Below are 13,872 nucleotides of genomic sequence, written 5' to 3'. Positions count from 1 at the left end.
AGAGGCAAATGGGCTGCAGTCTAAGGGGCTCTTTGCAAGGCCTACCTTGGGGAATTCCGCCCTCCCCATCAGGCTTTCAGCCACCACAGCATCCTCTGGCTGTTTCGTTCACTTTCTGGGGGTTTGCCTCCATCGCCTCCTTCCTCCCCAAACATGAGGACTGGCTCTAGGGAGGTTCCTGCTTGCAGACCCAACAGCAGCCTCTCCAGCCTTTTGTTTATCAAGAGATGCCACTTCATAGACTAGGGCGGGGGGTGGTGGTCCCCCATTCCTCTCTCCCCTTTGCAGTGCTTGGGTTTCACTCTCTTTTAGCTGGATTTAACTCCCTCCTCTATCTGCCGTCAAGCTGCACCAGTAAGAGACCTTATTTCTATCCAGCACCAAAGATCTGCACAGGGCCCCCCATGGAGGACAATGAACTCCGTGCCTTGATGGGTGGGGAAGGTTACCATGACTTGTGTTATGAGACTCTCCGCAGCAAGCCATTGTGCAATGGGAAGGGAGGGGAAAGGAAGGCAGCAGGAACCACTTTCTCCCATTTGTGGAGAGCTTTCACCCCCCCCTCCCGCCCCCCCCTCCTTTGAAGCCAAGTCAATATTGGCTAATTTCATCACCAATGTTTGGTTAGTGACTTCACATTCTCATCCTCTTGCATGGCCTCTTGCATGGCATGGTTGTGTAGCGGCCTCTGCCCTCTTCACCTCCATGGCCTTGGAACAGCCAGGTGCCAAGCAAACAACAGGAAGGCTCTCGGATGACTTCAAGGGGCGTCTTTTCACATATGTCACCCACTTTTTCAGGTGTCATTCTTACGCAATTGCCAGGAACAGGGCAGGCACCAACCACCTCAGGTTCCCAGCCACTCCTCCGGCTCCACATAGCATAGCAAAAACAATTGTATTCCACATAGTCAGGGATAAAACCGCACAGCCGGTTGCTTGGGTGCAGCTAAACACATTCCTTGAATTAGGCACACTGTGTGCCGGACCTTAAACTTTACTATGAATCAGCAGCATTCTGCTGGTTGAAAGACTGGCTGCTTCTTGAGAACACAGACATTTTGGATTTGGAAGGTTTCAATAATGTTTTTGGGTGGCATGCATATTTGTGGTACGACAAGGTTAAAGCACATAAAGCATTTAAAAACCATATTGTCAGGAAAGCATTGTTCAATGTCTGGATAAGATACAAAGACTTATTGGAAAACAAAACCCCAAGGTGGTTGTCACCAATGGAAGCGAAGGCTCAAAAAAAGCTCAATATGGAGGCCAAATGGCCGAAATATTGGGAAATATTGGAACAAGAAGGAGACAAATTGAAATTGCAGAGTTTTGAGAAATTAAAAGATAAAGTGCGAGATTGGCTTCATTATTATCAAATAAGAGAGGCCTATAATTTGGACAAAAAAATTGGCTTCCAGGTGGGAAAATCAAAATTGGAAACAGAACTGTTAGATCCCAAAACTAAGATACTTTCAAGAATGTATAACTTGCTGTTAAAATGGAATACGCAGGATGAAACGGTTAAATCTGCAATGATTAAATGGGCACAGGATATCGGTCATAACATCATGTTTGCTGACTGGGAACAGTTGTGGACCACAGGTATGAAATTTACAGCATGTAATGCCTTAAGAGAGAATATTATGAAAATGATATACAGGTGGTACATGACCCCAGTCAAGCTTGCAAAAATATATCATTTGCCCGATAATAAATGTTGGAAATGTAAAGAAACTGAAGGTACATTCTTTCACCTTTGGTGGACGTGCCCAAGAATTAAGGCTTTCTGGGAAATGATCTATAATGAAATGAAAAAGGTATTTAAATATACCTTCCTGAAGAAACCAGAGGCCTTCCTTCTGGGCATTGTCGGCCAATTGGTGCCAAAGAAGGACAGAACTTTCTTTATGTATGCAACAACAGCAGCAAGAATACTTATTGCAAAGTATTGGAAGACACAAGATCTACCCACCCTGGAAGAGTGGCAGATGAAGATGATGGACTATATGCAATTGGCGGAAATGACTGGCAGAATCCGAGACTTGGGAGAAGAGGTGGTGGAGGAAGACTGGAAGAAATTTAAAGACTATCTTCAGAAATATTGTAAAATTAATGAATGTTAAAATTATGTTCGGATTGGCAATAAGTGGTATTCAGCAACAAAAGTTAATAAGAATATGCAAAAATGAATTGATAAATGGATGAAAAGATAGAGTCATAATATGTTAGGATATAGAGCTAAGATAAATGATAGAGGGTAAGGATTTGCTGAATTGATTATGTAAATGGGAATGCAAAAAGGGGAGGTGTGAGGAGGTCAAGGAAACAAGCAAATGAGCTTAAAAACATCAAAAAAGGGATTTGTTTTTTGTATTTTTCTATTTTTTCTTCTTTATGTATTTTTAAATTTTTCTTTTTCTTGGTTTTTCTTTTATTCTGTAAATCTTTGTTTTTTGTAAAACTCTAATAAATATCTTTAAAAATATATATATATATAATTTTGAAAACACAAATTTCCCATGTCACAACAGAGATTTCAGATTGATGTGTACTTTCCTCAGAAACTCACAGGCTGTTGGCAGGGAGCGGGGAGGGTGGTGCTCCACTGAACTTCGTTCTGGACTCTTCCTTTCTGCTGTGGTCCCTGTGACTCTTGCTTGGATTCCTTCTCCCCAGTTTACATAACTGTAACTCTGCTCTGCTCCATATAACAGTCCATAGTGAGTTTCCACTGGCTGGAAATTGTTTCTAATGTGGATGGTGTATCTGGATCCTCATTAAAACCATCTGCATTTCAGAGGCTTGTTCCCCACATAGCCAAAATATTTCCCTAAGAACTTTATGCAAAAACCAGGACAACTACTGGGTGTCATTATCATGGTTAAAGGACCGCTTCTGAAAGTTTTGCCCATCAATTCCTTGACTGACCTATCTCCCAAAACTTTGAAGGCAGAGAACCACCAGCACCCCCGAAACTAGAATACAGATCCTCTGTCAGAATGGACCACCCTCATATTAGATTGTCCATATTTCCTTTCTTCTTTTTTCAAGTTTAGGAATGGCTAGTTGGTGGAAATTTCCTCTCACGGTATGCAATTGCAGGAAGAAGAAGAAGAGTTTGGATTTGATATCCCGCTTTATCACTACCCGAAGGAGTCTCAAAACGGCTAACGTTCTCCTTTCCCTTCCTCCCCCACAACAAACACTCTGTGAGGTGAGTGGGGCTGAGAGACTTCAAAGAAGTGTGACTAGCCCAAGATCACCCAGCAGCTGCATGTGGAGCAGCGGAGCTGCAAACCCAGTTCACCAGATTACGAGTCTACTGCTCTTAACCACTACACCACACTGGCTCATGCTGTTGATTGCAGAACAGCCAAGTGTCATTGCAGCTCTTCAAGGCTACTAATCAGAAACTTCCTTCTTGCAGGATCTGCCTCTCATGCTTCCCATTTAGGACATTTGGATCATTAGTGATTAATTTTCTCTTAATTACCATTTGGTATCGCTTCAGCTCCATATAGGTACCAAAGGCTGATCCAGTTGCCATTTTATTTATTTTAATACATTTACACATTAACTTTACAAAAGCTAGCAAACAATAAAATATTTTAAAAGGAGCATTTAGTTTAAACCAGTCACCACTAAATACAGTAAAGCAGCAGCAACTACATTACTAACTCACATGGAAAGTCAATAAAAGGCCAAACAAAACAAGAAATGTTTTCAAGAGCCACTTAATGGTAATGACTGAAGAGGCCCCCTGTATGATGGCGTCATATGTTGAACTGACAACATCATAGTAGGTAAACATCAGCAAGAATGCCTGAAGCCAATTCCAGACAGGTATTGGGAGAGGAACCTGAAACAGAATGAAAAGTGCAGATTTGCCATGTCAGAAATTACTGGTAAATGTTGAGGACATAGGTTAACCAAAGATGGCCTAATACCTGATGCAACTAAAATCAAAGCCAGCATTGGAATGCCTGGTCCAAAGAATAAGGTTGATGTACAAAGATTTCTAGGAATGGCCAGGATCTAGCAAAGTTTATTCCAGACATGACAACAGCAATCACAACAGCACAGAAAGAGTTATTGGCTCATGACGCGGCATTTCACTGGATGCCAAACTGCAAAGGAACATTCAGGCAGTTCAAGAGGCTGCTGGAAAAAGCAAAGTGCCATGATTTGAAAGAACCAGCAACAGGGATCCTTCTGTATTGCTGCAGCTGAAAGCCTTGTCGTTTGTACCTGTTCCCCTTCCCAAGCACCAGCAACCATCTTACAGGACTGCAGTCAAACATTTGGGTATTAGAAGAAGCATCCGCTGCTATTTCAGCACCAAAAATGGTAAGTCTGGGGGAGCAAACAAATACAAAAAAAAAAAAAGGGAATACCTAATGCTAGAGCAGTATAAACACCAGCAAAAATCACAGAAAGGAGAACAAAATGAAACAGGTGTTCTAAGCAAGTACCCAATGAAAGAGAAATATTTTCACTCGTCATTGGAACATGGGAAGCTGCCTGAGAGTCAGACCATTGGTCTATCTAGCGCAATAGTGCCTGCAGCTACTGGCAGCAATGGCTCACCAAGTTTCAGGAAGGGAGGTTCTCTCCTACCCCTACCTGGTGATGCTGTAAGGCAGGCTTCCCTTTTTTTTAAATAAAGTTTTTTATTTATACAACAAGAAAAAAGAAAAAAAAACACAAATACCAAATTACACACAAATTACAAAAATAACCATAGACACATAATTTTCTTAGCAAACAATAAAACATCTATTGGTCTTAACACTAAAGACCCAACCTCCCGTCTATTCCATATTTCAAATTCATATTACTTATTGCCAATACACACTTTTATCATAATTAAACTTATTCTCAATAAATCTAATTTCTTATATCTACCTTGCAACTATTACTGAAGTTCCTCGAATGCTGCAACAGAATTTAAACTACTATATTTATTTTTCAGATTTTCTTTGAAAACCTCCCATTTTGAAACAAATTCCTGTTTTGATTTATTCTTTATTTTTTCTGATAAACCATCTAATTCGGCATATTCTGTCAGCTTTTGGATCCAATCTTGTATAGAGGGGATTTCATTACTCTTCCATTTTGCTGCGATCAAAACTCTTGCTGCCGTCATCGCATATAAAAAGATACCCTTCCTCTTTTGTGGAATATCCAAATCTGTTATTCCCAGGAGGTAGGCCTCTGGTTTTTTATTGAAAGAGATCTTTAGCATTTTTTGCAGTTCTGCATGTATACTCTCCTGAGTCGATGCTGTAAGGCAGGCTTCCTCAACCTCGGCCCTCCAGATGTTTTTGGCCTACAACCCCCATGATCCCTAGCTAGCAGGACCAGTGGTCAGAGAAGATGCGAATTATATTCTCAAAACATCTGGAGGGCCAAGGTTGAGGAAGCCTGCTATAAGGGATTGAACCTGGGACATTCTACATGCAAAGCAGATGAAAGAAGTTGGGGTGATGTTGGTGGTAGCTGAATTCCCAGGAAGTGTGTTCCTGAACTTGATAGCCACTACCAAGCAGGTCTTCCTCACATGACCTTCCATCACCTTGAATGAATTTAAGTTAGTTATGACCATTAGCTTCAGTGGGTCTGCTCAGAGTGGAACTAGCATCAAATACCAACCATTATTTTTGTGCCTTCCTTACTTGCCCTGCAACCTTATAATACCAATACCAATACCAATAAATAAATACATTAAAAAGATAGAAAAATATGATAGAAGCTGATGGACTCAAAGGAAGCTGATGTTGTTACAATAACATTGTGCCAATTGCCTATCTCAAAATCAAAACTTGTGGAATTTCAGAAAGTTCTGCAGATTCTAGGAAGTGTTGTTATGTGCAACCCAATCTCCACGCGGTAAAGTTTCAGGAGTCCCAATACATACCATGGGTTTGGTTTCTTTGGAATGAAAGCTGTTGTGTGAAGGCTTGTGGTGTCTTTGGGATAACCAATTTATTTGTATGTATGTGCAGGCAGGGCATAAGGCAGAAGGACTCTAAGCATAAACACTCCCAACAGCTCTTGTTCCCCCATTAGGTTTATAGTGTCTGTAGAGATAAATTAAGTCTCTCTCTCTCCACCCCAGTTCCATGGTACGATTGGCAGGCTTACTGCCCCTTTCATGCACATGCACCTTACTGACCCCACCTCACAGTAGGGCAGGTCATGGAAATCTAAGAAGATGCCCTTTAAACAGGCTGACTGCTGCCCTCCCTTCACCTGCTTGCCACTGAAAGAGTCAGCCAACTTCATATGAAAGGACACTAAAGTGAAAGGAACCATGACTAATGAGGAGAGCATTCTGCTATAAACATGTTTGCTGATGTTTTAATGATTTTGCTGAGCCTACAGGAAATAATGTTAAAGCAAAACATCCCATTCACGGTGGCTGAAAATGCTGCTTGTTACAACCAGCGAGAACTAATGTATCTTAAGAACCCACAGAATGAACAAAAGTATCTCCAGAGGTTGTGTAATCAAACACTGAAGTCAAGCAGTTTCAGATAAAATACTAGACACCCCCATTCCCATGCACAATGCACTAATGACATTTTGTGACAATGTTGGCAGAGATGGGAAGAGGCAAGAGAATATTTTATTTCATAAAGAGTTATGGAAGATGTAATGATAGGAAATGGGAATGTGTCTGTTAAGTGGCAGCCTGGAGGAATGAACATGGGGGACACCAGCTGAGAATGGAGACCAAGGGCAGCCAACACTTCCCAGAGAGTTCAGTCTGAGCAGGAGTTGCACAAATCATGTTTGTTTTATGCTTCAGTATCATTCAAGTTTGGAACAGCAAATCTTGCAGGGAGCTTCCCACAATGACATTGCTACAAATACGTCCTAACATCCTTGCCACGTGGCACTGCTGCCCAGTCTCCTCCCACTTCCTAAAATCAGATGCAAGGATGCCATCTATGTGGCACACAAGTTCGTTCTGGCTTTGTCTTTTCAGATCCTGATAACCGCAAAATACCCTGTGCTTTGGTTATACCGGTTTCCACCTTCCCTCTTACAGTTTCATGGAAAATCCCAGCAGCAATCCCTAGCAAGGCCCAGAGGGAGGGACAACACAGCTTTGTTTGTCCAGAGCACGTGACTCATAACTTTGGCTCCAGGCTGCCCTGAGGGTCCAACTAAAGTATCTCTTTCTTGTTCAAAGCCATAGGCCACCACAATTCAATACAAAAATGGTAATATAGAATACATGTGAAAATGCAGGTTTCTTAACATACAGTATTGCATAAAAACACCTCGTGCTTAATTTAAGTACAACTTCTCTCAGAAGCAAAGGGGACATGTACCCTCCATATAAGCTAGTGCCTATACACTACAAACATAACAGAGCAAAAGCACATCCCATTCACACACAGCCCCCTCCTTTTTTTCTGGCTCTTAATTTTCTAGCAGTCAGAGTACATTTTGCAACCAAGATGGTAATCAATACACCAATGCCAGCTAGCAATGTACACATCTGTAGGGGAGTGGGGTGGTGATGGTGTTCCAACAGGATACCGGTAATTATTTTATCACAGAATCTGTGCTCTTAAATGAAGGAGTTTTTTTTGTTTGTTTTCTACACGTTGCCAGGCTGGGTGCCCCAATCCAAAACATGACCATGGTGTCAGGGTAGAGCAGCTTTATCTGTCTGCTCCCTGCTATGGTTCCAATTTGGATTTGGGCCTTGGAAGTTCCCCTACCCAAACACAGGAATGCATACTGCTGGCTTGAGCATGTGTGTATGCAAATACACCATCTTAATCAAGTCTATACAGGCAGTGGCGTAGCATGGGTTGTAAGCACCCGGGGCAAGGCAAGTAATTTGCGCCCCCTAACCCGTGGATTTGCACCCCCTAACCCTAACCCCCAGATGTTGAGCCCAGTGAGGCCGGCCCCCCCTGCACCCCCCACGCTACGCCACTGTATACAGGGGACAAAACGGTTAAAGCCCCATATTTCCCACCCACCCACAAGTCCAGGTGGGGATGGCTAAGGGCAGAGTGAGGTTGGTAGGGTTGCACTCCATTCACCCTAATGGAGCAGCCTCCACCATTCCACTTGGACCTTCTCATTGTGCAAAGCAGAAGTTCTGCCTCTAGAAATGCTGCTTAAAGTACTTCAGTCCCACAAGTCTCCAAGAGATACCTAGATGGACAAAATGCCCCTGAGCAGAAATACAGAGAGCATTTCTTAAGATGCTGAATCAGTGACCACAAATTGCTATGGAGGAGGCCTCCATAAAATGCCAGTACCCAAATGCAAAAGAACCCCTCTTCCTCCTTCATCAAAATAATTCAATGAAGGATTCAGAGCTAAGGGAGAAGTGTATCAGAGCCAAATCTCGCCAGCTTCACCTGAAGTGATACCATCTGGCTAGAAAAATGCAGTGGGGGGGTGGGAGGCAGAAGCACTGGCTGGCCACTAGGTTAGCATTTCCCCAAAGCCCTCAGAACCCAGATACCAATGGCCAACTCACACACACCTGAGCCCATGCTTGCCTCACCCTCACCATGAAGGCATCATGGAACTTCAGGCCATGGAGAGGAGGCAGGCCTTTGGCATGACAACCACTTGAAATATAAAGAAGACAGTAAGTGAAAGGTTCCTCCCATCAAGCCATAGTGGCACAATGCTCTCTGCTCTTGCCTACCCTTGAGAAACAAGGTGCCTTCAGCCAAGATAGAGGTACCTGGGGCTGAGAATCTCTCAGGAGAGCCTTGTTGAAATTCCGGCTGGAAAGCAGAGGAGGAAGGTGGTGAAGGTGGCAGCCAGGTGGAGGAGAGAACGCAGAAAAGGTCTCCTCCTTGGATGAGCTTCAGTTGCTTTCTAGGGTTTGGCCCAGCTGCATTTGGTGAGAACCCCTGGGATACAAAGACTGTAACTTTTTCTGAAATCAGCTTCTGAAATCATGGGACACAGTTATATTGCCCAGATTAGCGGGTTATGTTTGTGTAAGAGCAGACAGAGAGAAAGCAAATCCCTTCCCCTTGTTACTTTTGGGTAGAGCAAATGAGTAATTGTTCCATGCTCAAAATAATGAAGGTACCAAAAGTAATTGCATTTTTTTGCAGACAGACAGCTTAAACAGGGTCATAAATGAAGTCATGGAGGAGAAGAAGTCTAGCAACTGCAACTACCCATGAGCACTGAATTAAGCCTCCATGTCCAGAGGCCAAATCTGAGCTGCTGTGGGTGGGCAATATCCTGATCCTGCTTGTGGGACTCTCAGTGGTGTCTGACTGGTCATTGTTGGAAACAGGATGCTGGGCTAGAGGGGCTCACCTTGGCCTGATCCATCTGCTGGGCTTCTCTAGTGTCAATATGGACTCCAGTTCCTATCAGCCTTCTCTGGCCAGCATGGCTGATGGTGACAGGGATTTTGTGATGGGCTGTAGGTTCCTCATCCCTGCCTCCTGCTTTTAGCTGAACAGGTGAATGAGTGAGGATCATCTAGCCTCTACTTTAGCTGGCAGCAGCCTCGCCCTTCCCATGGGCTTAGGCTCCTTCTCTAGTCCTGCTCAACTGGATGTGCAGAGGGTGAGCCATGGATGGACAAGTACTGGGTGGCAGTGGTTCTATTCCTTCCTGTCCTGTGGTTTCTGTGCAGTCCCACAAGAATGAGGAAGGGCTGCACCGGGTCCATTTCTGCACCCCCTGATGCTCAACACAAAGCCAGTGAGGGAGACCATCCAAGGCTGCAAAGGGCAGTGCCATCATCAGGGTGCTGAGAAGGACCTCCAATTCTCTCCTTTCCCTCTAATCCTGGATTGTTACCAGAGTCAGGTATGGCCAAGAGTGCCAAGAGACCGCTGCTTAGTGGGGCAATGGGCGAGCAGCCGAGTCGGGGGGTGGAGGGAGGGGCGCACCTAAGGCGGAGAAGCCCTGGAGCCCTTGGACAACTTTTCCCGCTCCATCCGAAAAAAAGCCATCTTGTGGTGGGACCAGGAAGGCCAGCGGCCACCAGGACCACCGAACATCGGGCCTGGACGGGCAGCAATAGCGGTTTGTCCAGGGACTGCCTTGGGCCTTTTCAGACCCGCCCTGACTTCCTCGACGGCTGCTGGAGAAGCGCCCCTCGGCAAGCGCCGGCAGCGACGAGCCCCCTCTGTCGGGCGGCGGCTCCTAGGCGACATGGACACCTGCTTCCAACCTACACCAACCCCGGCCAATCGCCGCCCATAAGGCGCCGCCGCCGCGCTCACCTGGGACGCCCCACCCAGACCTCCCTGCGCGCCACCAGGCTACGAGCCATGGCGGACGCCGGGAGGAGACCCGGGAAGCCGCGGGACTGGGGTCAGGACCGGCCGGCGGTGGTGGCGGTAGGAGAGCAGCCGTGGCCGTGGCTGCAGCAGCAGCAGCACCAGCACCAGCACCACCGCCCCCCTCCCTCCCGAGGCACCATACTGGCCTCTTTGGACCTCCCTGCCGAGGCCCGAGGCGGAGGCGGCCTTCTGGACAAACCGCTATGTCGCGCCCTGTGCACGGCCAGAGGTGAGGGCCCGGACCGGGTTAGATGTCCCTACTGGCCCGCGATAGGGTGGGTCAGGGCGGTACGATGTCGACGACACGCCCCCTTCCCCTCGTGGAATGAGGCGCTCGGGCTGCGATGGGGGGGTTGTGTTTGTAGTTCCTCCTCCTCCCCCGGCGCTGCCCGCTGGTAAGCTCGGTGTGGGCGAAGCCACTGGCAGCTTCCCCAGATGGGGCGGGCAAAAGGGCTGTTGCCTCACGGGGACGGGGTGCTTGCCAGCCAGACGCTGCCACCCCCTCTTCGCAGGCTGCCCAAAAGTCGCGAGGGGCAGGCCTGTGGCCCCACAACTTGCTGGCAAGGGGTGCAGTGAGTGAGTGCTGCTCAGCCGTCAATCCTCAGGCATCTGTGGTCAGCACAAGCTCCCTCCAGGGAGTGGGGTGGCACCCACGAGGCTGCCAGGTCACCCCAGTTTCCTCCCGGCCGAAAAGAGGGGTGAATAAACTTTTTCAGCCCAAAGGCCATATTCCATTCTAGTCAACTTTACAGGGGCCATATGGCCAGTGTGGGTGGGGCAACAAATGTTAATTTATTCACACATCCCTTTCTCCCCGTGTCTCCACCAGGGGAGCAAGATAAATTATCAGAATTCAAGGGGGCATTCTTGCAGCAGGTAAAACACTGCAGGGGCGTGAGGTGAGGCTTGCATGGGGCATGGCCTGGGGAAGTCCCAAAAGCCATGTAGAGGAACCCAGGAAACCATATTTGATGCCTGGGGTTCCCTATCCCTGGCCTTAAACTAAGGGTGAAACATGAGGGGAGCTCTGAGGTCACTACCCCAGGAATGAAAAGTCTTTCAATGTGGCATTGGGGCAGAAGATGCCCTGGTAGAAACAGGGAAGGAAGGATAGTCGCTGCCTGCTCAGATATGCTCCCTTAACCCCAGTAAGATTTGGGATCCAATCTACCCACAAAGCTGACCTCTATGAGTGGACCTGGAGGGGCCAAGTGCTCCATCTTCCACACAGGCTGAGGGCCCCACAGCACTAGAGAAATGGCACTAACAGCACCCCTCTGCCCTTGCTTCTTCTTAGCCTGCTGCCAACAGCTCCAGCTCCTCCTCTGCATGCTGATTGTCATCTGCAGCTCAGTCTCCTACAATTCGACAGGTGGCTACACTGGTCTTTTCAGTCTGGGGAGCATTTACTACTACCAATACGGCGGGGCCTACAGTGGCCTCAGTGGAGCTGACGGGGAGAAGGCACAGCAGTTGGATGCCCAGTTCCACCAACTCAAGGTGCCACCGGCCCAGGTGGCCATGGCAGTTGGAGGGGCACTGATGGCCTTTGCCTGCTTCCAAATTGTGGCTAGTCTCTTCCGAGTGCCCTGGCATTGCCCAGCGTGGCTGATAGCGGAGGCCATTCTGGATGTGGCCATTGCAATTGGTCTTGTGCCAGCTTTGTACTTCTACTACCATCGCCTTCACGAGATCTATGCCTCCTCTCTGTGCAAAGAGCGAGAGAACCTCTACCAGAGCAAAGGCTACAGGGGCTTTGGCTGCAGTTTGCATGGAGCAGAGATCGCTGTGGGCTTCTTTGCTGGGGCAGCCATTGTGGCCTTCGCTGTTGCCGTTGTGTTGGCTGTCCGTGGCTTCAAGATTGTCCGGACCCTCCAAGCAAAACCATCATCACACAGCTGTGAGCCCTAACTTGGCCTCTGCTGCCTGAGTTGAAGGGAGAGAAGGATGGAGCAGCCTATTAAGCCAAGCTAAGCAGTGCCTTTGAACCATGTACAGTGGTGGCAGTGATCACTTTCTGTCTAAACCCTACTTTCAGTGTTTTGTAAACATTCTCCAAGCTCCCATTTCTTTCCCATCATACATACTGATGCAAAGTCTAACAAGACTACTCTCTGCTCCTCTTTAATATAGAACGTCACCTGTAATGGCAAGAAGACCAACTTGGTCCCATCACCAACCAGCACTTGCTTTCTTCCCTCCGCATTCCTTTTTCCTTTCAGATCATGCCTTTAGATTGAGACCGTTGACCAGACTTTCAATATATGCCTTGGGGCAAAGTGCCATCTTGTTGGTACCCCCAGAAAAAACTCCAGTCCTCTTATAGAAAGCAAAATCTGTGTCTTTTTCCACCCACCCCTTCTTACAATGCCAGAGAAAACGTTTTTCATTCCTTCTTCCATTCACCTCATTGAGCTGCTTTCTTGATGAGGAAGTTACACATTTGCCTTGAAGGCAAATGCTTCTACTAGATGTTCTGTGCAGTCTTGTTTCAAATTGTTTTCATTATGGAATATTATACTTTTGTACAACAATAAAATCGCTACCTTGGTAATTCACTTTAAATGCGTATGTCAAAAGACACTAGAGATCTTGGACTTCCTTGTTTTGGGTTTGCTGCATTTTACCGCCTCAATGTAGAGAAACATCTCCCCCCCCCCCCCACACAAAAAACACCTGACAGTGATGTGCAGTGATGAGGCGGAAGAGGGAACTCATTCTCCAAGCAAAAGCCAGCTCACTTCCAAGGGGTGCATTTAACTGCATTTCCAGCAATACACACAGAAGAACTGCAACACCTTGGAACACCTATGTTCCCTGAGGTCCTATTTAACTGAGCATTTAGTACTCTCTTCCTTGAAACTCTAGAGCTTTTATGACACATTACACCAACATTCTCTCAACAGCTCATAGAAGGCTGTCTCCCAAAGCCTGGCAGTTACTGTGGTCCCCAAAGGGAAATTCTGCATATCCAAAAACATTTGTCCAATAAAACTTTTTCTGTAGCTTAGTCCCATGCCCACCCCTCAGAAGGCGAGATTTGAGAAACCTTTGAAGAAAGAGCTGGGAAACAGGGGCCCTCCACATGTAGTTCGCCCATCAGCCCCACGCAACATGCTAAATGGTCAAGAATGATGATTCTAGTACAGCAACATCTGGAAGGCCATTGCTTTAATGTGACAATTTTTTGAGCAATACCCAACCCAGTAGGACTGCCACCCTCTGCTATACCTACTTTAAGGGCCAGAAAGCACAATTATTGTAAGAATTGTGTTTTTCAGCCTATTTGTACCCTGCCTCCTGCAGGCATAGAGGTATCCTATACTCAACGTGCAACACCTCAAGTTAGACTGGGGTTTAGGTACCAGCCTGTGTTAACAAAAGAGCAACATAGTTAAGTTATCCCACATAGGCTCTCCCTTCACAATAAGTCTGGACCTTCTTCCAGTGTGGGAAATGGAGGGAGAGGAAGATGGGCCACTGTGTAAAAAGATCCTTCAGTTGAGGGGCGGGGATGCTCAACTCCCAGCTCCCATCATCCTCAACACCTAGATGGCCACAGGTTCAATTGC

General features: G+C 46.6%; 1 protein-coding gene and 1 long non-coding RNA gene across 2 annotated transcripts; one reads left to right on the top strand and one right to left on the bottom strand.

Annotated features, from left to right (window-relative positions):
- Positions 1–3,606: 3,606 nt before the first annotated feature.
- On the bottom strand, positions 3,607–10,357 carry LOC310768461. The gene is made up of 3 exons (XR_014551333.1): positions 10,241–10,357; positions 8,728–9,461; positions 3,607–3,861 (listed from the first exon to the last, which is right to left on the bottom strand). It is a non-coding gene; the product is annotated as an uncharacterized lncRNA (long non-coding RNA).
- On the top strand, positions 10,244–12,858 carry MARVELD3 (MARVEL domain containing 3). Its single transcript, XM_083626547.1, has 2 exons — positions 10,244–10,529; positions 11,598–12,858. Exons 1-2 carry the CDS (start codon positions 10,289–10,291, stop codon positions 12,209–12,211), a joined length of 855 nt encoding a protein of 284 aa, XP_083482673.1. The 5' UTR covers positions 10,244–10,288; the 3' UTR covers positions 12,212–12,858.
- The last annotated feature ends 1,014 nt before the right edge of the window (positions 12,859–13,872 follow it).

This window comes from Podarcis filfolensis (genome assembly GCF_964270895.1).
Source record: "Podarcis filfolensis genome assembly, chromosome: 8".
NCBI lineage: Eukaryota > Metazoa > Chordata > Lepidosauria > Squamata > Lacertidae > Podarcis > Podarcis filfolensis.
Note: the sequence above shows the minus strand (reverse complement) of the source record. Positions and strands in the feature narration are given on the sequence as shown.